The 24036-nt window shown below is 38.0% G+C and overlaps 2 protein-coding genes across 4 annotated transcripts in view; one reads left to right on the top strand and one right to left on the bottom strand.

The window, feature by feature from the left end:
• Positions 1-1799, bottom strand: part of LOC109042870 (protein D3) — a 31801-nt gene extending 30002 nt beyond the window's left edge. The window contains exon 1 of the mRNA XM_072297814.1: positions 1217-1799. The gene's annotated coding sequence lies outside the window, so the exon portion shown is untranslated. The remainder of the gene's footprint in view (positions 1-1216) is intronic.
• Positions 1800-2051: 252 nt separating this feature from the next.
• LOC109042877 (putative odorant-binding protein A5) lies at positions 2052-22528 on the top strand. 3 transcript variants are annotated; one of them, XM_072297790.1, is made up of 6 exons: positions 2057-2311; positions 3324-3536; positions 4069-4192; positions 5971-6108; positions 9356-9437; positions 22329-22528. In XM_072297790.1, the coding sequence occupies exons 1-6, from the start codon at positions 2291-2293 to the stop codon at positions 22495-22497; spliced, it is 747 nt and encodes a 248-aa protein (XP_072153891.1). In that variant the 5' UTR covers positions 2057-2290; the 3' UTR covers positions 22498-22528. The 3 variants fall into 3 exon arrangements, with proteins under 3 accessions (XP_072153894.1, XP_072153891.1, XP_072153892.1); XM_072297791.1 differs by lacking the exon at positions 22329-22528 and adding an exon at positions 11120-12690; XM_072297793.1 differs by lacking the exon at positions 3324-3536 and having other exon boundaries at positions 2052-2311.
• Positions 22529-24036: the final 1508 nt, after the last annotated feature.

The raw sequence follows: 24036 nt of genomic DNA, 5'->3' as shown, positions 1-24036 counted from the left end.
AGGCTATCGATTTAAGTGGTCAAAACTTGTGTCAGGAGTTTGTCACAAAATGTCATCGGGCTCTCGGACTATTTGTTCTTTCTTAATTTGTAGTTCATTTCTTACAAATGAAAGGCCTTGTCCCCACAGAGATAGGTTTACGGAGCTGAGCTTCCGCGCGAAGTTCCGTGAACTTTTGCTAGTAGTGTTGACAAGGCTTACGAAAAAAATGTGTCTAACACGAGTGAACGCGTCTTATGCACCCTTCTTTCTCCGGCACGTTCACTTGATGGTTTTTATTGATGTTTCAAAATGAATGAGAGGAGGGCGGCAAAATACAGGCGGCCCATGAGCGGCAAGTAGATAAATCCGGCCATGACACTTTGCAATATGGATGAACTATTCGTGGCTCATCTGTAAAAAAAAACCTATCCGCAAATGAAACTAATGTCGCAGACGTTGTTTCTTAAAAATGAGCCAGAAATAATAGTTCCTTATTGAAAAATGTGGTCCATTTACCAGGTATACCTTCTATGACATCATGATGGCTCTGAAAAATTATAAAGAGGAAGGGGATAATATAATTTTACATAACGATGGCTAAGGAAAAATACCGCCTATCTGCAAAACTGACGATTTTGCAGGACAAAGAGGAAACTTCGCCATTTTTGTAATTTTTTCGTTGGATTAGCATTTTGTTTATACATTACAGCGCTCTCATCGTCGTCTCCTTCACAAAAGAACGTAACTCCATTTAAAGGAATTATTGTTAAATTTCCTTTCGCCAATTGCAGTTTTACCAGGAGAATCTTGGGCGTTCCTAACATTATTTAACTGATTTTTCATCTCATCTCATCTCATATGAAAATCAGACAAATTTTGGACAAAAATTGCTGGTACATTTTTGTTACAAAATGAAGTATTGTTTGAGTCAATTTTGCAGCCTTAGAATGGAGTTGCGTTCCTCCTTCCGAGAAACGGCGTCATGCAAAATTTGAAAAAAACTAAAAACATCATTTTGCGTATTTAATACGGAAGCAGATGCGGTGAAGTCGTAAACTAATTTTCGCCAAAATTGTCAGTTGGGCGGTTTTCTTTCTTAGCCCTCGATATGTGTACTCGTTCATAATGTAAATCGTAAAATTCTAGTATAAATAATCTTGAATCCCGGATAAATGTTTTTGAGGCTGAGGAAATACAAGTTGTTTTCATGCCAAATAACCAGTATAGTTCTTACCTTTTTTGGATGAAAAGGTGGGTATTGGAGAGAGTGCGTTGAGGATCGAGATTTGTTTAAAGTCTCTGCGCTTGTTTATGTTACACATCGGTGGTGCTTTGATTTTAGTTTAGCGTGCTATTACGGAATCTAGAAATTGAACACCATATCTTCTTCATTTTCTTTTTCCTTTTCAAGGTCACACTCATATTTACCTCGAAGAATGAAATAAGATAAATAAACGGCGCGGCGGAAGTTCCTCTGCTCCGCTAATCAAATAAAAAACAAACGGTAGAAATTATGTGAAGCATGACTTTTTTAGTTCATTTCAGTCTAACCGTACGTATTAATCACAGCTACTCAAGAAATATGAAAGTAAGTATTTGAAAATTAGAGTTTGTGCCACAAAACTAGGATAGGTCCGTAATAAGAGTGGGATAAACGGCTTTTGCATCACACTGAGAGCTTCAATTTCTAAATTAATTCATTTTTATGAGGGCTGTTATGCGATCTCAGGATTATCACCCTGTCCAAACAATAAGAGATCACATCAAAGCAAGAGTTGGTGAATTATATGGTCAGCTATGGTAGATAACATGCTAGTATTGCTAGTGGTAAACATAGCCAGCAAATACTGTAATCTAATCTAACATCAATACTTGATGGGAAAACAGAGAGGAGGGAAGCATTTCATTGTTACCAGATAAAGCTGAAAATCAACCCTTTTCCCCCCATGTATATCCCTATAAAATATCCACATTATATTGCCCAACTTGGCACCCTCCCCCTTGTACATCCGTATAAAATATCCACATTATATTGCCCAACTTGGCACCCTTGAAATATTTACCAATCACGACATCGATATTCTTCTCCAAACTTCCGTAGCGTACATCCGGTGTGAATGCGCAGTTCAGATGTTTCTTCTAATATAACTTTTGTTTCGCTTATAAATAGGGTCTTTTTTAAAAACAAATTATAAAAAATTTCTCTATACCAGAATGAGGCATTTCCATTTTTATGTCTAATTTTTTCATTAAATTTAGTGAGTGAAAGTATGAAGACGATCGCCAACGTTATTACCCTCTATCAAAAATGCAGCCTTGGGCATCCAAGGTAAGTGACTCGTGGGCATGTTGACGATGTAACTGCATGAAACGCGTATCTCTTTTGGAGAGTTTCAAAATTGCCCCTCTCATGCAATTTTATCGAAGGAGAACAGATCGACTCTACATGTTTGGCATTTTCATTGAATTGTTTTCTCATAGACAAGAAAAATCGAGGAAGTTTCCAAGAAATTACGTTGATAGTATTTTTCCATTAAGAAATAAAAGATGACAGGAATTCTTGCAATGCCACAAACCGAGATAAACATTCCACCAATTTCACCGGCGACATCCTCTTCCAAACCAAGAGAACAATCTTAGGACAACTGGAACTTTCCAAAATTTGGCCCAGAGAGGTTTGAAAACGGACAAAAAGTGTTGTCGGCGGAAGTAAACATGACATTGGACAACATCTCAGCCAAAAGCTTTCTATATTAATCGATTTTGTCACGATATCTTCTTAAACCAAATGAAAAGCTATTGGTCTGCCTTAAAGAAACACAGCCAACTGGCTATAATTTGGGTGAAATCGTATACCAAAATCGCGAAAATTGTCGCTCAAATTGTGCGTATTCACCAATTTAAAGAGTAAGTTCCTAAGTAGTTGACTGTATCTCTTTTGTGCAAGAGACCTATTATACATATTGCCAACGACGATTATATGAAATCCAATGGTATTTGTGCTAATTTTAGTTCAAAATTTGCTCAACAGAATTTTCCCATATGAGTATGTCGCCGTTATTCTGTCTGTTTTGGAAATAATTGGACATTTTTCTAAGAAATAATAATATAATTCAGTAAAATACCAAGTTCCTAAGATGGACATTACTGTCCATACCTTGATTTCCTCTGCCGAAACTTTTTGTCCGTTCTCAGATTCCTGATTTTAGAAGCTCTCAGTTGCTTCAGTTTTGTTCTGTAAATCGCCTCTTAGAATAGTTTTACCGCGTCTTATTGAGTATGACCCTGTGCATTAAACGAGGCATTTAGGTCGTTTTTGATGTATTTCAATTGTATTTCAGAGATATGATCGAGGAATTAATAACTTTAAAATGACTCGAAGAAAACAAAAACCGGCGAATCGTTGCGTCGAGCAATTTTCTTTAGTCATCAGCTTATTAGTTGTGTGCGTTTTTAAGACAGTTTTACCAAAAGCTCTGGATGTCGATCGGATACTTCGTCGATATAAAATCATTCCGGACATCATTGACGAAGCACCTAAGTTCGTTATGGACGTAAGTTTTTGTTACACGTTCGTTCATACTTCATGCATGGAGAGTTCATTTTGTTTCCTGACAATTCCCTTGCCGATAGGTTTACTTACAAGAGTTTGTTTACTCACATATCGACTTAAATAGGCCAATTCTTAAATAGATAGAGCTAATGTATATTCTCGTAAATCATTCTGCAATCTGGATCTTTGAATTGCTCTCGCGTTAGTCTTAACCCGTCAATGGAAAGGGTAAGACCTCAAAACTTCCAACTACAATTTATTACTAGTGCAAAAATAAAAATTTGATTGCTTGTTCTCTGAGATGTAACATAGTGTCTTGGGGCGAAAATTCAAATCCCTGTTTTTTACTAAACTTTTCAAATGCTGTCCTTGTGGAAAATTCCTAATCGGAACGCAGGTTAGGTTGCCCTTGGATGTGTACACACGCTGAATTTTACATAAATAATTTTAGGCCCTTATGCTTTCTGTGTGAATTAAAGTTCTTTTATTTAATTCAGCAACCCTTTTACAATGAACATTTCTCTATTCTTAAGGTCGCCTACAGAAACAATGTGATCGTTGAGATGGGCAACAAGTTAGACCCTATAGACATGAAATTGGTGCCAAAGGTTAAATGGCCCACGAAAAATGGAATTTTTTACACGTTGCTGATGGTTGGTGAGTAATTTTTACTCTTTTCATATCAAACAGTGTCTAAACAGCACAGCGCTCAGCCTGATTAATTGCTTGTCATCTCTGGTAGCTTGTGTAACAGGCAATGATTATGAATTATCGGATCAAACGGATAAAATCACTCCACCTCCGGAGCACAACGAGGAAAAGAGATCTAAAATTTTACACTACCCAAAAAGTTAAAATAACATATTCATTATAAGCCCTTATTTTCACAGAGCGCATGAGCTCAAACCTAGTGCTGACCCAATGTTTCACTAAAATGTCTAAACTTGTTCGCTCCGATTAGAAACTCTCATGATCCAATCAAGATAAATCAAATGCAAACTAGATTGAGTTTGAAACAAACGCGGCAAGTCGCATTTTGGAAGAAAATGCGATAAGAATAATTTTGTATCCAACCAGTTGTATATTTTTGCTTGTCCGAAAGTAAAATGAAAAAGTCGTTAAACTTCGTCCTTAAGGCGATTCGATGGACGCCATATTTTGTGTCAGAACATTTTTGTTTATCGCATCAGTTCGCTCCATTTTTTCAGCTACTCGTCATTTTTCTCCAATTTTGAGATCGCAATTCTATTGTCAGGAGACTAAAGCACTCATTTACCAATTTTAACAAAGAAATTCAACGTAATAAAGGTGTGGTTTTTTTAGAGAGAAAACATCGCATTCGATACTGATATCGAAACTGCACTCGAATGCGATATTTTCTCTCTAAAAAAAACCACGCCTTTATTACGTTGAATTTCTTTGTTAAAATTGGTAAGTGAGTGCTTCAGTCTCCTGACAACAGAATTGCGATCTCAAAATTGGAGAAAAATGACGAGTAGCTGAAAAAATGGATCCAATTGATGCGATAAATCGCATCCTGTTCTGACACAAAATACCTATGGCGTCCATAGAATCACCTTTTAACATCTAGTCTTAGGGAGGAAAATAATCCAAAACCTCCTTTTTCACATAAAACTCGATGAAATTTGGCGCGTTCCTGTTTAATAACTCAATCCAAAAGCTGTTCTAACAAAAATTTTCGTTTCCAAAATTGAATGATTTTATTTGATTTCTATTAACAATGCCGCGCTGACTCACATGACATGCCGCTTGCCTATTGACGTAGGGCGGATCTCGATTGCCACGTGAGCCTTGTTGTACATATAACTCCGTGCTTTCTGAGGCTCATGTGGAAATAGAACTACGCCCTTACGTCAGAGGAGCGACGTTCGCTAAATCAATGATTTACTCTGAGTGAATAGCCGACGCGACGTGAAAAAAAAATCCAGCGCGAATTTCGCGCCGTACTCTAAGTGAATAGATCAGAGCGTAAATATCATCAACGACGGACGAATTAGTTGAGGTACCTCAAGTAGCGTGAATTCAGGACCTCCTAGTACAAGCGTCGAATGGCAAAGTGGTAGTGCACTCGTCTTTCACCGGCGCGACTCGAGTACAATTCCATGCTGCAGCGATTCCGTTTTACGTCTGCCTGTCAGATTTTCACTCCCGCCAGAGCGCGAAATTCGCGCCGAGCTTATTTCGCGCCGGATCCATGCACTCAGAGTAACAGATGGTCAAAATAGCAACTGAGTAAGCGTAAATTTCGCGCCGGGATTAGAGGTTATATGTAGGTTTCCACAATTCAAACGACTTCCAAAAGAGATTTACGGCCAAGGTCAATGAAATTCCCTCTTGTAAATTTTTCCGAAATAGGCACTAAGTAATTAAACAACCTGCTCCTTTTTAACTGTCGATATTTCCGCTTTTTTCAGATCCTGATATCCCTGTCGCTGTCGGTAAAAAACCAGCGCAGAGACAGCACTGGATCGTAGGAAATATTCCAGGCTGGAATTTTCGTCGCGGGGAAACAATCACAGGATACATGGGACCCATGTCACCCAAATACGAAGGTTTTCATTGACTCTTCATCAGCTTCGAATTCCTCTGGGTCGATATTTTCGGTGAAAAAGGTTGAAAGGTTTCTTGTAGCCTTTTTTATAGGAAAAAAGGCGGTGCTGTGTATAGCATTTCAAAGAACAAAGAAGGGAAATTAAATTACAATACGTAGTGGCAATACTGTTTTTCCTTCATTCAAATATGTGTCAAAGAATCGATTCTAGGTGAGACAGGCTGCCTCACCCAGAATCGATATATTCAATTGATTTAAATGGATAGTTAATAGTCTTGCTAACTTGCTGGAATCGCTGACGTTGCGCCTATGTGAGAGCGTAAATAAGTGCGTAAGTAAATAGCCAAACTCAGCTCAAATTGCCTTATAGGATTCAGGTCGTCGTGGGCAGAAGTAGTATGGGGCCGGTGGGGGGGGGGCTGCTACCCCACGGAAATCTACTCGCCTCCCCTATCAAATGTGATGCATTTTGCTAATCAAGGGTGTGACATATTTTTCAACTTTTAAAATTTAAATTCAATCAATTACGTTGGCAAGAACAGCTCAAAATTGCCGTTAGACAATTCAATTTTTCATAATTTTCCAAGGGAGGCCTCCGAATTCCGTAGGCTGGGAGAATCCTCTAAGCCCCCCGAGGCCCCCTCACAAAAAGATCCTTGTTCCGCTCATGCAGGTATAGCCCATCCCAATCGGAAATTTGACCTTGGTACAAGCTTAGTATGACATTTTTTCACATTTGAATAGAGTTGCCAAGCTTATCTTGCTAATGTTCCCACAATGTTAGCAGGACATTTATTTTACCTCTGGGACAAGCTTGAGCCCAAAGATTGTGCCAAGGTTAGGTTTGTAAGACTGCTCCAAGCCTATCCTGACAATATTGCCACAATATTGGTGGGACATTATTTTACTTCCGAGACAACCTTGGATATTCAATATTGTGACAACGTTATGTTAATAATATTGCTCCAAGCTTGTTCAGCGGTTATTCTGATCATGATGTTGCCGTAGTCTTGATGTTGAAATATTGCCTAAGTATTGGCAGGATATTTATTTTACCTCTGAGACAAGCTTGGATTTCCAACCTTACCTCTGAGGCAAGGTAGGCGAAAGAACGCCGTAATACCTGCCGTCCTCGCGGAAGAAATTTCTTAGCGTCGCAATGCCTACAATGTAGGCATACGGAACATTGGAGTGCCGAGGAACCTTCCTAAGTCAGCTACTTTCTTGGCAGCTTACACAGGCTGAAGTATTCATCTTGGATCCCACTTGTAACGGGCACTGCCCAGGCGAAACGAGAACCAGCCCCATTGACGGGGCGGCCGCGCGCGGACCGTTGCCAAAAAGCTCCATTTGAGCCCTTTGCCTAAGAATATCGGTAAGATGGGTTAGACGCCTATGGATCATGTGCCTATTACGTCAAAAAGCGAAAGGTCGCAGTTTTTGCCCTTTAATTTGCCCTTAAAGGGACCGCAACGGCAGATCCGCGGCGAGCGCGCCCTGGTGGCGGAAATAGCAAACGCGGTCGAATTGTGCTCGTCGCGCACAATATTGTGTTAATCTTATGACAATATTAGAAACAGAAGCCTAAAATGTTTATTTTCTTAATCTTGTGACAATGTTGAAGTGCGAATATTACCACAATGTTGTAAAAATAATGTTAGCATAATATCAATTCAGCAGTTTTAGATATCCAATATTGTGTCAATATTATGACAATATTACGAACAGAAGCCTGTTATGTTTGTTGTTATAACGTTAATTGAATGTTAACATAATAACAATACCGCAGTATCACAGAGATAACATCGTCTCGATATTATTTTAGCAATTTTGTTTTCCTAATATTGTGTGAATATTGTGTCAATATTATAAGCAGAAGCCTATGTTCAGTAATTTTTTTAATAATGCGCCAATGTTAAAACTAACATATACTGCAATATTGAAAACATAACTCTACGACAGTATTAGTTTACCAATATTGTATAAACAATATTGTGACAACATTGTGACAATCTTGGAATCACCGAGCACCATCTGATGTTGGATTTCTAATGTTGCTAATATTGGTGCAATATTAAAATACTAAGGTTATATATCCAGTATTGATGGCATATTGTACCAAGATTCTCAGGCCAACCTTACTGTTGAAATATGCTCATAATCTCGCTAAGGTTGCCACAATATTATTCCGATCTGCCCAAGGTCAAATTTCCGATTGGGATGCTAACCCTAAAATTCCATAGAAACCCTGAAATGGCGCAAACAAACAAACATCCGTAGATATAAATATACAGATAACCATTATCTTTCTGAGAAAGCACTTCATGCATGATCTGCAGTATTTTGACAATCATCCATAAGTTTGGTCATTTGAGGGTATCAAAGACAAAGCTTTTTCCAAGCAAATTATTTGAGAGAAACATCGAATAAAATGACAAGCATTTGACTGATGGCCAATATCGCCATTTTTTTAAACGTTATTTTTGTGATGGAATGCCGGTTGAAGGTCAATTTTGTATGACTATAGTTCCAGGATATCCATACGGCTAAAGTCGAAAAATACGCATCTACAGTGCAACGTTTAAATATATCCGAATGTGTATTATTTTTCTAACGGAATTTAATAAAAATATCTCCCCGAAATTTTCACTATAAATTTCCGAATGATTGATGAAAATTCACCGAAGAAACTGTTGAATACTTTTCTTTAAAAGAAGCAAAACGAGCTAAGATCTACAACGCGTCACAATAAAAAATGCGCACTTTTTCGACTTCAGCCATCGATGTACCCCTCTGTAGGTTTTTATCGGTACCTCAGAGTCGAAAGGTACCTAACTTACATTATTGGGAAAATCGTATTAGTGGTGTTTAAGACCTTTTTGATACCGGTTCCGTGTCTGTGGAAAATTTGGGAGCCCTATCTTACGCCGGTTCTCAGATACAAAGTTTCAAAAATTGTAATTTTTATTGGAATCAATGTAACCGACGCGCGGTTTTCTCCTGGTATCCCGAAATTTTTGATATGGAGTTTGTAACCTCTTGAATCTGGGGTACTGATATATTTCAACTCGATTTCTTTGCGTTGATTCAAGTCACGAATTAAACAATTGCGAATAGTGTTCATGAGCGTACATACGCAACCAGAGTTCTTGAAAAATAAATCAATAAATATCTCCTCCATTTTCGAAGACACTCATAGATTTTGATTCAAGTTAACCAACGAAAAATAATATTTTTTTTTTTTTTAGGACTGCGTAGAACTACATTCTTGGTCTACTCACAAAAAAAGCGAATAAATTTTACAGAACCACGATATTCGTCAAAGGATCGGTATGTAGCCTACATTTTTATCAATATCTAATGTTTTCGTCTTATATGATTTGAGCGTGGTCCTGCCCTTGTTTTAAAAGACGTCTGTGTACGAAAAGGGGAATCTTCGGGAGAAATTTTGAACATTGAAAACGTCTTTCCATTCAATTACCAATTCCAGCGACCTTCTCCCCACAGTCACGTATTGGGTAAAAGAAGTGATTATTTTGATTGCTAGAATCGAAGGACGCTCATTTCTTGTATAATAAAACCCCTCTAATTAAAATGTATTTGTCCAAGCAACGAGTTTATTCAAACTACATAAGCATTTGTATATAAAACAGCATATCTGAGCTTTTAACGCAGGTATTCTTACTGCAATGCAATTTAATTCAGGTACAACTTTCGGCCCATTCATAAAATACGTAACGCTGATAATCAGACTGTGTAGCCCCCTCCCAGTATAACGCTCCTGTAACACAGGTCCATCCGAGCCCTCTAAAAAGAGCGTAACGCTCTGTTCAACCTGTTCTCTTCAAATTGGCCTTTCGTGATGAATTTCGGATTAAAAACTGCCTTTTCAGATCAAAGTTTCATCCCGAGTTAATTTCCAAAAAATAAACACCATGGGTTGATCTCAGCGCTATGAAGCGTAGCCAGACTTTCCCTCCTCTTTTACGCACTGGTAACTCAAGATGAGGCTTTCTTTTTCCCCTAAAGCGTTATGTACTTTATGGACAGACTTTTCTTACTACACTGAGAAAAAACTATGGCTCATAAATCAATTAGTGGTTCATACGGAACGCTACTATAATAGTAGTAAAGGCAAGGTATAATAATCGCACATATACCTTACTGATGGTATATCGTCGGTGAAACTACCAAACCACGTATCTCGGTTTGCAGACTTCCTGTCATACTTTATTTTTTAAATGAAAAACTACTTAACTTCCAGTCTTGAAAATTTCCGTGATTTTTCCTCTTTGTGCGGAGAAAATTCCGTGAAAATTTCAAGGAATGGTATTGATTTGGTTTACTTCAAAAAAATAAAATGTGGGCGTCGATTTTTAAACACCGCAAACGGGATACGTGGTTTGGTAGTTTCACCGTCGATATATATACCTTAGTGGTGCGAGATACTATTTAGTATGGTTCAGAGACAGAGAATCATCAGTACATTTACGACTATTAGTGGTGTTCTATATGAATCATTAATTGAACCAGTGAGAACGGAAACACATCGATTCGAAAAACTGAAAATAATTAAGACACATGCACACAAAACTGCACAGAAGGTGAATGAGTTAGTCTTAAGAAAGAGAATTTTGGTGCCTAAAGACAAGCACTTGAGGAATTTTAAAGGTCCAAGTTAGAACTGCAGCCTGATTGTTGAAATTTATGTCGCCACGACAAGAATCTAAAATCGATATATTACACAGCGCAGATAGGGCTATGTCTTGTCTTATCGTGCCGACATAGCCAGTTAAAGTTTCAACAATCCGGCTGCTGATGCACTAACTTCAATGACCTTGATAAAACTGACTATCTTCAATGAAAATTGAGCATTTTCGAGTTACCGAGTTGGTGTGCTTTCGTCCTCAACTGATTCAATTGGTTTATAAAACCATAGATTTTTCTCCGTGTATCTCTGTTAACACTCTTCTCTATATCAAATATCGCTGAGATTCAATCCCTCGACGCAGGTAGTTAAGTCGACAGGCTTCTCAGGCTTTCCGGTGATACACGCTGCCAACTTACATTTACTAACAAATACCACGCATTTGGGGCACCCGTTCACCACCTGACAACTGCCCCCAGTCGAGTCCGGACACCGACGTTGAAATGCGAGTGCTAATCCGCGGAATCCTGATGCCGCATGGGCGCACTCTCCGTCCGCGGCGGTTCTCATGTCCGGCGGTGACCTTTCTATCAAATGACCGCAAATATTCATTGTTTGGACTTTCCGTAGGGTATCGGCGGTCCGCGGCAACATTCTGGATGCATTTGTTTCCTGCAAATGGAACCAAAAGATGCGGCATGATAAGGGTACAGGTTTGAGGGACAGTTCAAGTATTACGTAAGGGTCTTAGGGGGGGGGGGGGAGTCCGAGCTTGTCTTGCGGAGTCTTACGACGGGAAAAGGGGGGTCAAGCTGAGTCTTGCGTGAGCTTTTCGCTGTAAAAAAATCCCCGATTTTCTTGAAAAATCACCCCTTAAAGTCCCCAAAAGTCCCCGATTTTGGTTTTTCATAACTTATAAACACTCTGACATAAATTTCAATTATTTGCTTTTTTGCCGATTTTAATCAAAAAGCCTTAAATTTATTCCAGATATTTTACCAGACTTTTCCCGTTTTTTCTGAAAGAATGGGGGGAGGGTCCCCAGCCGATCTTACGTAATTCAAAAGGGGGTCAGAGATTTCTTACAGGTGCCTTACAGGGGAGAGGGAGGGGGTCAAAAAGTTGGCAAAAACGCCTTACGTATACTTGAACGGCCCCTAAGTCTTTCGTCACCTGCCGGCCAAAGTATCACAAGCGCCATGCGACGTTTCAAAATTTTCGCCACCATTTGATTTATTAAAAGAGAATCTGTTTGAAAATTTTACTGAATTTCATCGGCAGCACAAAGAAAATTCAGTGAAATTTTAGGACAGCTACATGGAACAATTTCTCTGTAAAAAAAAAAAAAATGGCGGCGGAAATTTTGAAACATCGAACGGCGCTTGTGATACTCTGGCCGAGAGGTGACGCTTTGAAGAGCAATGGTGATCTTCGGAGACAGATGGCGGAGAAATTATGGAAAATACAGGTATACGTGACACAAAAAAGATATCGATGGCTAAGGAGCATTACCGCATATCGGCAAAGAAGAAATTTTGTTATTTTCGTTATTCTGTGGTTAGATTTGCAATTTTTTTCATCCATTACGGCGTCTTGACAGCACCATCATGCAAAATTGGTAAAAAACTAAAAGCATGTAAATTACTCACACATCACGTGCTGCACACAGGGTATTTTAAAAACGTCTTGTCTCTTACTATAACCAAGAACCACAGTCAACCAAACCGAAAATGTTGATGTTTCGAATAAACCAAAAAATTTTCAATGTGTTTTTTTCCCCACATAGATTCACTATATATTAACGTCTCGCCAAATTCTGTCTATTAAGGTATTCTATAATGATATTTCAGCTCTTGTTAATACGTAGGTTATATTTTACGCAAAAATTGAGAAAGTCACACTTAAAAAGGCAAGCATATAGATTTTTGATTTCCATATTAATTAATTTATTTATTAGTAGAATGAGCCACTGCCATTGACATTTTGAAGGAATTTAAGTTTTCTTTTCGTTCAAACACTGTAAAAAGAAGTTCACACTTACTTCAGGACCATGTTCACATTTGCAGATAGAGCTCTTTAATAGAGAGATTCGAAAACTGGCTTATTTTGGGAGCATACTTAATCAAAATTTCAGGTATATGTATCAGACAGAATAAATGGACAACAATACAATAGAAAAAATTGAAAATATATGGCAGCAATTACTCACGGGGATGGCTTGAAGATAAATTAAAAGTAGCATAAAAAATAAATTGATATAAAAATAACACATCATCGCTTCAAGTGGTTTTTAGTTAACTGATTCAGTGGCAAATTTTAACAGTCGGGAAATGAGCTATGTGTCGACAAAAAGGGAAAAAACGATGAGATAAACTGAAAATGTCATGAACAGGAAATTAATCATGTCGGGGTCAGAAATTAAGGAAAACAACAGTATTTGAATGCGCTCGTATTAATGTCATGCATTGAAAATGAAAGCGACAATTAACGTCACTATGAGTGTTCCCACTTTGCAATATTTCACGTGCCGTGACAGGTATGAGCCATGATTTTTTCCACAGGAAAGAGTTACTATAAAACTCTCTTGCTTACCCATGAAAAGTATGGTGTATTTAACCTAATTACGTCGTTTCATTGCTGAATGATCTGATGAAAGCTGTGAGCAACATCCGTCTTTAGGGTGCTATTGACGTTGAAGCACAGATGACGAAAATGAAAGAGGAAAATGTACATTTCCAACAGAAAAAATGTTTCCCCACAAAAACTCTTTTAAAAGTTGCCATGTATGAACAAGTTACGCAGTGACACAAAACAAGTATTTATCTTCATTTAATGATCACGGGATAAAACAACTGTCGCGAGGCCTGTGGTGGCCTTATCACGGGGCCCATAGTGGCCTTGGCATGGGCGCGAGGATTTGGGAGAGCAAAAAAACTTGGAATGGAAAATCAAAAGTGCGTGATGGAACATGTATTGGATGACGAGATAAAATCAAACAAACAGAGAAAGGCGAGAAGCAAAGGACGGAGGATTCCGGAGCAGGGAAAAAGGCGACGCAACCCTTGCGATGGTCAAACTCGGAATCCCTTCCTTTCCAAAAAAATCCTTCTGGCCTGAGCTAGAGTCCCTTTATACTGAGAGTCAAGACAATACCCCTCGTGGAGTCACAAACGGGAATAAAGATCACAAAAATTGAACGTTCTTTGTAATCTTTGATCGGTCCATTCTTAAATTCCTTTCTCCGTTCCTTCTCTCATTTCGTTTGTTCCTTGCCGAACCCGTAATTCCCTGGTCCATTCCAGATTATAATCTTTGCAATCGGTGAAAATGTAATCTTTATTCCCGTTTGTGACACTGTGAAGGCCTAAAATACGGGAACCAATCAGAAAAGGATTCACATTGTCTTGACTCTCAGTATAAAGGGACTCTAGCCAGAGCGTCATTGCATCAGCTTTGCATCGACGGGGGCCCATCTCTGCCGTGCTAAGGAAGAGCGCCGTATGAAAATTCGAGAGGTGCCAAATTTCCCTTGATAAAACTTATATTTTTGTCAAAATGCATGGATATTTATCCTTGAAATTTTCAGATATTTTAGATTAAATCGTGTATACAATTGTCTGAAAATTTGAGAAAATAATGTTCACAAATTTTCCAGTAATTTCGGTTTTTATCGAAAGAAACTTGGCAACGTCTGAAGGCTCATATGGCGTTCATTCTTAGCACGGCAGATCTGACGGCCAGTGTCCTGATCGCCGGAAACAAAAGGAACCTCGAGCGTAAGATGAAAGAGACCAAATCCTGACGGAGGCGGTGGCCGGTGCCAACGTGACTACAATACTTATCTGAGTAAAATACTCAAATATGTAGAGTATTTTGGATATCAGGTTAAAATATTTTCTTAATTTTTTCGTTTTCGTCGCCGATTTTTCGTGACCAAGAAAAATTAAATATAATATCGTTTAAAGACATTATCATGTTTATGGGCGCAGCTTTCCGAATTATTATATTATTTAATTATTTGTTTATATGGGCACAAAATGAGGGTTTACACCTCTGAGCCCTTGCCGCGCGTTAAAATCCGGTAGAAATGATTCTTGAGGATCTTTCTCAATCATTGAATGTGACTCGGAGAAGCGATACTGTGACGATGTGCGTTTGGACCACGGCGCTTGGATGCGACTATTCGTACTCGATGGATGTCCTCGTTGCCTACAAGCAAACATGAAGGCGCTTCACTTTCGACGGTAAAGTTGTGATTCAACTAATAGGACTCAATGGATGACTATTTAGGGGAAGAAAATGAGAAGGGTGCTACCTGCGGCTTTAATGTCCCTTGCAGCGACACTTTTACATACGGTACAAATCCGTTTTGAATGTAAATAAAATAAAAAATTTAGCTGAACTTACATTTGTTTTAAAATTTATAAAATCTTATATTTCAAATAAAACTTACTGTTATAGTTAATTCATTTAATTTTTAATTTTAGCTAGAATAAAAATAAAATTTTACTTACCACGGGCTTCGGTCAAGTCGTTTGGGACTTGTTGCTTTTGACGAACAAGATACTTGTTCAGAACAATAACTAAGTGAAGCATAGAGTTGGGAGCTTCCTAGGTAGTCTCCCTATCTCGATTTTTACATTCCCATTACTATCATACTTTCATTACTATCGATTTTTACATTCCCACTCTAAATACGAATGTTCATAGCATAGGGGGCTTAAGCAGTGAGCACCTAATATTCACCTTATAAATTGATACTACTGCCTGAATTAGAGCTTAAGGGCACTGACCTAACAAAACAAAACAAACGTGACACCGTAATAAGAAACAAAATTCTGGTGATATGTGTATGGATCTTCTCAGTTCAAAAGCTGTTGTTTTGAACCGAAGCTATTACTGTAATATCCTATTTTTGAGGTTCAAAACCGTATACTTTGAGCCTTTAAATGTCACAAAAATGAAACAGACCGCTTGCAACATATTTTTGGAGATGACGGAAAGTGATTCCTGTTGCATTCTCAACTTATCATTCTGGGACCCAAGTAACAAAATAGTTCTTCTTACCAAAAAATGTACCCTAGACGCCCTTGAGTGTCAATGCCCTTCCTCTGAGGACTGTCATCTCGATGAAGAAAATATGAAATTCAGTAGCTTTGCTGCATTTTTTTGGAGACATATTTTTGGAGATGGAGGAAAGAGCTCTTCCTAGCAAAAAATGTACCCTAGAGTGCCAAGGCCCTTCCTCTGGGGATTGTCATCTCGATAAAGAAAATATGAAATTCAGTAGCTTTGCTAATACTGTGATGAACCACCATATATTTTCTCTGCACCAACTAATGGGACGGTAAATTATTTTCATAGTGTAGCCTGCGGGTCGATTATTCTTTATCGAATGAACTTCCATATGTCCCTATCTTGGTAACGCTATTTATCGATCATGTCATTCGATAACGATTCAACAATCGACCCGCTGGCGATTTTGCGCCTCTTACTCGCGCCTAAAAGCATGTATTACGTACCCTTTCATCCTAGCCCTTTGCCTTGTGGGTCACCGCATCTTCACACATCCTTCCTAGCTGTATGGAGTTACAATCGAGGAAGCGCAATGGAGCGAAATTTCATAATCGAATCCCGAAGGCGCGAGAGCACGCCAACTTTCAACAGCGTTTCATTCTCTTCTGCTGCGAGTGTGAGAATTGGGCTTGAGTTTGAGTCAGTTCATTTTGTATTCGTTAGGCGTCTGATTGAAGTACGTGCAATCGACGAATAATTTAAGCCTATTTGTGCGTATATGTAGGTTTATGAATGGATGAATTCAACACGAAGACGGTGGGACTGCAGAGAAGTGTATCTCGGTTTGGGACGTTGCAAACCTCCTTTCATACTTCATATTTTAAATGAAAAAATACTCGATTCCATTTCTTAAAAAAATCCTTGTTTTTCTCTCCTATGGGAAAGAACGTTATGTGAACATTTTAAGCATTAAATGAGTCTATTCTCCTGTAATATAATCAGATGGGAGTTCATTTTTGGGAACACCGCAAATCAGATACGCATTTCTGCAATTTCGGAAGACCGCTCATTTCTTCCTTACTTACGAGCATGTTTCTTCGGCACATAGCCCTCGGATAGCCCAGAGCTTTCATAGACATTTAAAAAGTGAACTAGGGGCCCATGGTTGCTACGCGACCGCCATCCACTAAAACAAACTTCACGTAAAAAATCGTAGAACAACCGTGTTCAAGTTTTTTGAGAGATTAATGGATTCAAAAACACTTCTTCGCCCGAAAGAAAGCGCATATCGACGGTGAAACTACCAAACCACGTATCTCGTTTGCGGTGTTTAAAAATCTACGCTCACATTTTATTTTTTTGAAGTAGACCAAATCAATATCATTCCTTGAAATTTTCACGGAATTTTCTCCGCACAAAGAGGAAAAATCACAGAAATTTTCAAGACTGGATGTTAAGTAGTTTTTCATTTAAATAATAAAGTATGACAGGAAGTCTGCGACGTCGCAAACCGAGATACGTGGTTTGGTAGTTTCACCGTCGATATATATCTCCGATTGCAACTTTACGCATTTTTCTTATGTTTGATTTTAAATAAATGTTTTTAAAAAGCTACACGCAGTTTTTCAGAAAAGATTTCCTCACATTTACTTAAATGATCTCAAATAAAAGTATCGAAAATTTCGACGCGATATACAGTTCGTTCTATTTTCTTTTAATGTAACAAAAAATAAATAAATAAATAAATACATCCGAATTTCTGAATCGTTACAATTAGGATCATATTAACCCTTTAATGATGATAAAAACTGGAGCAGAAAGTCAATAATGATGACTCGCAGTCCTACAGCATTCCTACCGTCTGGTAAGCGCTAATATGCGTTCCGTCCCAACTGACAGACTGCACTGCGTTTGGCGCAATGCGAGAAGTATTCATGCAGTCTTGCAGGCGCTAATATACGTTCAACGCCGCGCCGGCCGCAGTGTGTTCGGCGCGATTATCGAGCTCGCGTTAGAATAATTGCGGCATCGAATAATAAAGCTTCAAATGCCTATGTTGTGTTTCGACGCCGTATGCGCATTCAAACGTTGCCTCGTTTCTCCCGATGAAATATTTTTTCTGAGAAAATTTAGACAATTTTTTTATACCCGGCACGACTATTATTCTATCTTTTCACTTCATTTATCATCAGAAGGTAAGACATCGATGACTTGTCAACAAACTAACCTAAACTAGCGTTAATATAAATATGCGTTTATTTTCCATCCGTTTCCTGATTTTCCAAATTTATGCCTTAAATTAACTTCATTTTAAATTCGCGCATTCCTAAACCAGATGTTAAGGTTTCTATTCGCGCAATCCTTGTGCCTTTTCCGCGTAATCTTAATATATTTTCTTAGACCTTTCGCGCAATCCTGGATTACCACTCTCGAGTAGAATCACATAAGTTTTGCTCTACCATGTCTCCCGACTTTCTAGCCCTTCAAAATGGAAAAATCTGACCTTTTTTTTTTTAATTTGTTCAAAAGAGGGTTATTCATATAGGCGAAAAATGTACCCAGCCCGGAATGTACGAAACTTTGTGGGCTGATAGTACTAGTTGAGAGAGGCTTATCCCTAGCTCCGTTTTTGCAGGAACCCCAGGGAAACAGCGTTGCCATTTTTTAAAGTCGTAACCTTCAAACATCCATAACTTTCGGAGAAATGCAGTTACAGAGCTCGTATTTATACCAAAAGATGCAAAAAATTACGTTCTATCGACCTATGCCAAAGAAATTTTAATTTGACTCCGTTGTTTCCACGTTTTGGCCATTTTATTAATTTTCGTAATTATTTAAAATCACGTTACCGCCTAAAAAAGTGTTTGCGGTTGGTGAGGATTGAATAAAAACATGTCAGAATTATTGTTCGTTTGATTCCGCATCCATTGATATATTATACTTTTCTGAGAGACTTAGGGAACACGAGTTATAGCGATTTGAAAATTCGGCAACACGCCCGATACCCCGATATTGACGCTCGTTTAGGTACGTTTCGCAACTCCGTGTTAAAGCAAAACGCCTAGACCAAACAAAATTCGAAAAGTCAGTTCATGTTTTGCGCTTTTTTGAAACTTTCACATGATTTTTAGGAATTTAAGTAGCGGCGGTGTTGCCGGTTTTCAATGAAAACCACCGCTGCGATCACAATTTAAAGCAGTACTCATTTAATCTTATCCAGCTACATTTGTTAACCTAAACTGACCATTTGCGACATGGTGTTGACAACATTGCCTAATTTCCGTCAGAATTCGCGTAGAGGCGGGGTTGCCAGTTTTCATAGAAACCGCCACCGCAATCAAAAAAAAAAAAAAAAGGTATTACTTCTTTAATCACGTTCAGCCTTATTCTGTGGTTGGAATTGTTTATTTATTGAATCGATGGTTTCCTCTATCTCTCCGCAACGGCAGTGGTGGCCGACAGTTACAAGATATCGAAATTTAAAGCTACCGAATCACTCAAGCGGTCCGATGAGTAGTTTTGGCGAGGGGCCTAGATCCATTGCTCTTGATCTCTATACAATATCGATATCTCGGCACTGTCATGCACCACTGCCGTTGCTGAGAGATAGAGGAAACCATCGATTCAATAAATAAACAATTCCAACCACAGAATAAGGCTGAACGTGATTAAAGAAGTAATACCTTTTTTTTTTTTTTTTGATTGCGGTGGCGGTTTCTATGAAAACTGGCAACCCCGCCTCTACGCGAATTCTGACGGAAATTAGGCAATGTTGTCAACACCATGTCGCAAATGGTCAGTTTAGGTTAACAAATGTAGCTGGATAAGATTAAATGAGTACTGCTTTAAATTGTGATCGCAGCGGTGGTTTTCATTGAAAACCGGCAACACCGCCGCTACTTAAATTCCTAAAAATCATGTGAAAGTTTCAAAAAAGCGCAAAACATGAACTGACTTTTCGAATTTTGTTTGGTCTAGGCGTTTTGCTTTAACACGGAGTTGCGAAACGTACCTAAACGAGCGTCAATATCGGGGTATCGGGCGTGTTGCCGAATTTTCAAATCGCTATAACTCGTGTTCCCTAAGTCTCTCAGAAAAGTATAATATATCAATGGATGCGGAATCAAACGAACAATAATTCTGACATGTTTTTATTCAATCCTCACCAACCGCAAACACTTTTTTAGGCGGTAACGTGATTTTAAATAATTACGAAAATTAATAAAATGGCCAAAACGTGGAAACAACGGAGTCAAATTAAAATTTCTTTGGCATAGGTCGATAGAACGTAATTTTTTGCATCTTTTGGTATAAATACGAGCTCTGTAACTGCATTTCTCCGAAAGTTATGGATGTTTGAAGGTTACGACTTTAAAAAATGGCAACGCTGTTTCCCTGGGGTTCCTGCAAAAACGGAGCTAGGGATAAGCCTCTCTCAACTAGTACTATCAGCCCACAAAGTTTCGTACATTCCGGGCTGGGTACATTTTTCGCCTATATGAATAACCCTCTTTTACGCTTAATCAGGTCCAAACATCGTTTCAGGCAGTTTTTGCCATTTAATATCAGAATTTTGGCCCTAAAAGCTGAAATGTCCTGTACCGTAGCCTGTCTGCGACTCAAGTGCGCAACTTTAACGCTTCATAACCATCATCTTGCATCAAAATACTTCCACTTCTGCTGTAAATTCACACTCAACTTGTACCTAACTTATTATTTTCAGTTATATTCATCCAAATAAGTGAAAATATTGACCGTCTTTGCGTCAAGCAGCCTTGTCTGCGGAATTCGCGTCCTGTACCGTAGCCCCATTTTTTCAGCATCATTTCGTCCGTTAGAGTGCAGCACTTATGAACTTTGTTTACTTTTTTTGCGTTATCGTGACTATCACACGCTGATGTCGAGCAGAGGAAAAAAAAACCGCAATGAAACAGTAAATTTTGACCGTTTTTTATGAGTTCCTAGGTTTAACGACCGTCTAGGATGTCCTTACCGTATACCTACCTTTTTAATGCATAAATCACTTCAAACTCTCGAATTTTGGTATTTTTTGATACGCTCTGATATCTTAACCTCAAATCCAGAATTTCAACCACATGCGTGAATATGCCCGAGCACCGTTGCCAATAATCACACGATTTGTCCGCACCGTAGCCGTCCGTACCGTAGCCCGCAGCCGTCCGATACCGTAGCCCGTAGCTGAGCCGCGATGCGGCCGGGTCTACGGTAAGTACGGACAAAATGCGAAAGTCATCCAAAAATCGGTGCGCTGTTTGATAGATCATCCCACTTTACTTTATTTTATCTGTCACCAAAATTTGGAATTTAAAAAAAAAGAGAGACGTATTTTTATTTAGTACGACGCGACTTAGAAGAAGGAGGCTTTTTTTTTCGATGATTGCATAAGGATCGCCATCTTTTTATTTTTTTCATTTTTTCTTTTAGAACTTTGAGTCCTCTTTTTCGTCTGAAGTTCATAGCAATTTATTTGTTTAATATTTATTCGTTAATATCTAACTTATTTTTTTCTTATTGTCCTTTAAATATTTATTTAAGGTGATTTGTGACCACATTTTCGATAAATTTACCTTTTTGTTTTCTTTCTTATTTTGTAAAAGTGCACCTAAAATGTTCTAACGTTGTCAAGCTTGTTTTAAGAACTCAGCTTCTAAGATTTGTCCCTAATTATTTAATGCGTTTACTTTAAAATAAAAGCAGTTCATTATTTTTGAAAAACTGATTTACCTTCTCTTTTTACCTTTATTGCCTGTAATTATTTATAAAAGTGGCACTTATAAGCTATGCTATAACTTAGCAGTTTATTCCCCAATGAATTTCAGTTCTTTATAATTCGGCCCTTCCATTCGGTAATATTTACGAATGCCTCTTTCCTTATAGTAGCCCGTTTGTCCGTACCGTAACGTTATTGTCCTGTACCGTAGACCAGTAAAAAATTGTACAATTTGTAGCTTTAAAAAGAGCAAACCTGTAGAAATTCTTTAAAAAAGTTGTCTACCACATCTTCTAAGTTAGTTCTAAAGAAATTAATTAAAATTAAGCGTTTAATTACATTTCCTGGCTTTTTTAGGAGAAAAATGATGGCGCAAAATTCTAGAAATCGGACTTTAGAGCAATTTGGGGGCTAAATTTTGAAAGTAAAAACTTTGGAGGATATTTTGTTTTATTCTTCTACAAGAATATAGCTCTAGGAGTGCAAAAAAACTTAAAACGGTATTATTATCGCACGTATTGATAGGAAAACAAGCCTGTTTAGTTGGTCTACGGTACGGACAAAAAATTTAACTTCCAGTGATAAAAGAGGCCAAAAAAAAATTTCTGTTGAAAACGAAGATTGACCACTATTAAAATCGACTTTCCAAGAGTATGAGGACTTCAGAAAACATGCTGAAGTTTTAAAATAACTAAAGTCACTTTTTTAAAAAACGATGGCTCCAAGAGCTAAACTTATTTGATTCTACTCTCTCAGCGTATAGTTCATGTAATTTGAACCTCGAATCTACGATACACATTACGTTTTATGATGTATATTTTTTCAGGAAAATGCGAAGCAAACTTAAATTCAACGTCAGACAGTTCGTGGAGAAGTATATTTTGACATCCCATGCTGTAAATTTTGCGCGCAATGGCTGGCCGATCTTGGAAAGGCCTATGGCTCCCAAGAAGGACTTCAATCCCCCAAATTTTGATTCAGAATTATTGTCTTAAAAATATTGTGAATTATAATTGTGAGAAGACATTTCTTCTAATTTTTACGGTTCTTCTTCTTTCCTTTTTTAAAAGATCTTTGTAATCTTAAAATACCTATGGCAGTCGTACTAAATGTTTAGTTATGTTTTGGATCATTAAAAAATCAGAAGTTTTGGAGAATTTACCTGTATTGAATTTATTGGCTGCTTCACTTATGTTTGCGCACGAGTGCAAATAGAGTCATTTTCTAAATATGCATCCGAAAGAAACCGAGTCTCATCGAGTTACAACAGAGATTACAGGTTCAGTTTTATTCGTATACAACATTTGATGGAAAAACTTTTGGTTAATGTTTGGAATGCCACATTTTGTTTCGTGGGTTTTAACTTTGAGGCAGGAGAATAAAATGCACTTGAGCATAAAATCTTTTAAAACTCACTTTTCTTGAAAATATGACTTTGAATCCTCCCGCTCAATTTAATCCTTGTTAGAAATATTTGTTTTAAAATAAAATATGAAAACCTTTTTTCGAGCTTAATAACTATTACCCGACAATTATCAGTCATTTGCACAAGTTGTTAACACGCAGACACGTTAAGGAACGCTCCTCCTTTCAAAAAAAGAAAAACAGAAACGGAGGAGAGTTTGGTGGGAGAGAAAGAAAGAAAAATAATGATTGATGTCACTGATGTCAACATTAAAAAATGTCCTGTTGCCTATCCAGTGAAATGAAGGCGGATTAGATCCCCCTATAAGATCCCAATTGTGTGGTGTGAAAACGATGAAATTTATTACGACAAACTACCTAGATACGACCTACCACCAAACATGTATAATCAATTTTGTCAATTCGGAGGTGCTATGAACAATATGTTTTCGAGGATAGCCTCAAATACCAATAATGTTCAAATACTTCCGAACAAAGTAGTTGACAGAGTCCATTTTACTAACCATGGATTACACCTAAATAGATGGGGGCAAAAGTTGTTCGTAAATGCAATCATGACATCTCTTATCTATTATCATGATATCTAACTAGTAGATACTGACGTGGCCAACTTAAGCTGGCCGAATACTTCAAATAAGATGGCTAAAACTAATTCCATACATCACTCTGCGAAATTTTCGAATAACTGTCCACCCATAATAAGCGCTCAACCACAATTTAGAGCATGTAACCAAGGTGGAGTCTCACTCAATTGTATTAATCTCAATATTCGAAGTATTATGAACAAGCATCATGAGCTCAATGTTGAACTCAGTAAGATAGGTAGGGTGGATTGTCTATGCATGACTGAGCTTTGGTTTCAGAATAATAAACCTCTTCCTCTTCAAAAACTTGTTTGTGCAGACTTTCTTTCTAGGAGCGAGTCTAGAGGGGGTGGTACAGCTATTTACTTAAGAAATGGTATCTCTTTCTCTGTAACTCAAGAACTTAAGGATTTGGCTATCGAGGGAATTTTTGAAATTAGTGCTGTACTTATCAAACAAATCGATGAATTTATGCTCAGGAAACCACTAGCAGTCATTTCCATCTATAGACCCTCAAACCCTCTG

The sequence above is a fragment of the Bemisia tabaci genome, chromosome 3 (assembly GCF_918797505.1).
Source record: "Bemisia tabaci chromosome 3, PGI_BMITA_v3".
Taxonomy (NCBI): domain Eukaryota; kingdom Metazoa; phylum Arthropoda; class Insecta; order Hemiptera; family Aleyrodidae; genus Bemisia; species Bemisia tabaci.
Note: the sequence above shows the minus strand (reverse complement) of the source record. Positions and strands in the feature narration are given on the sequence as shown.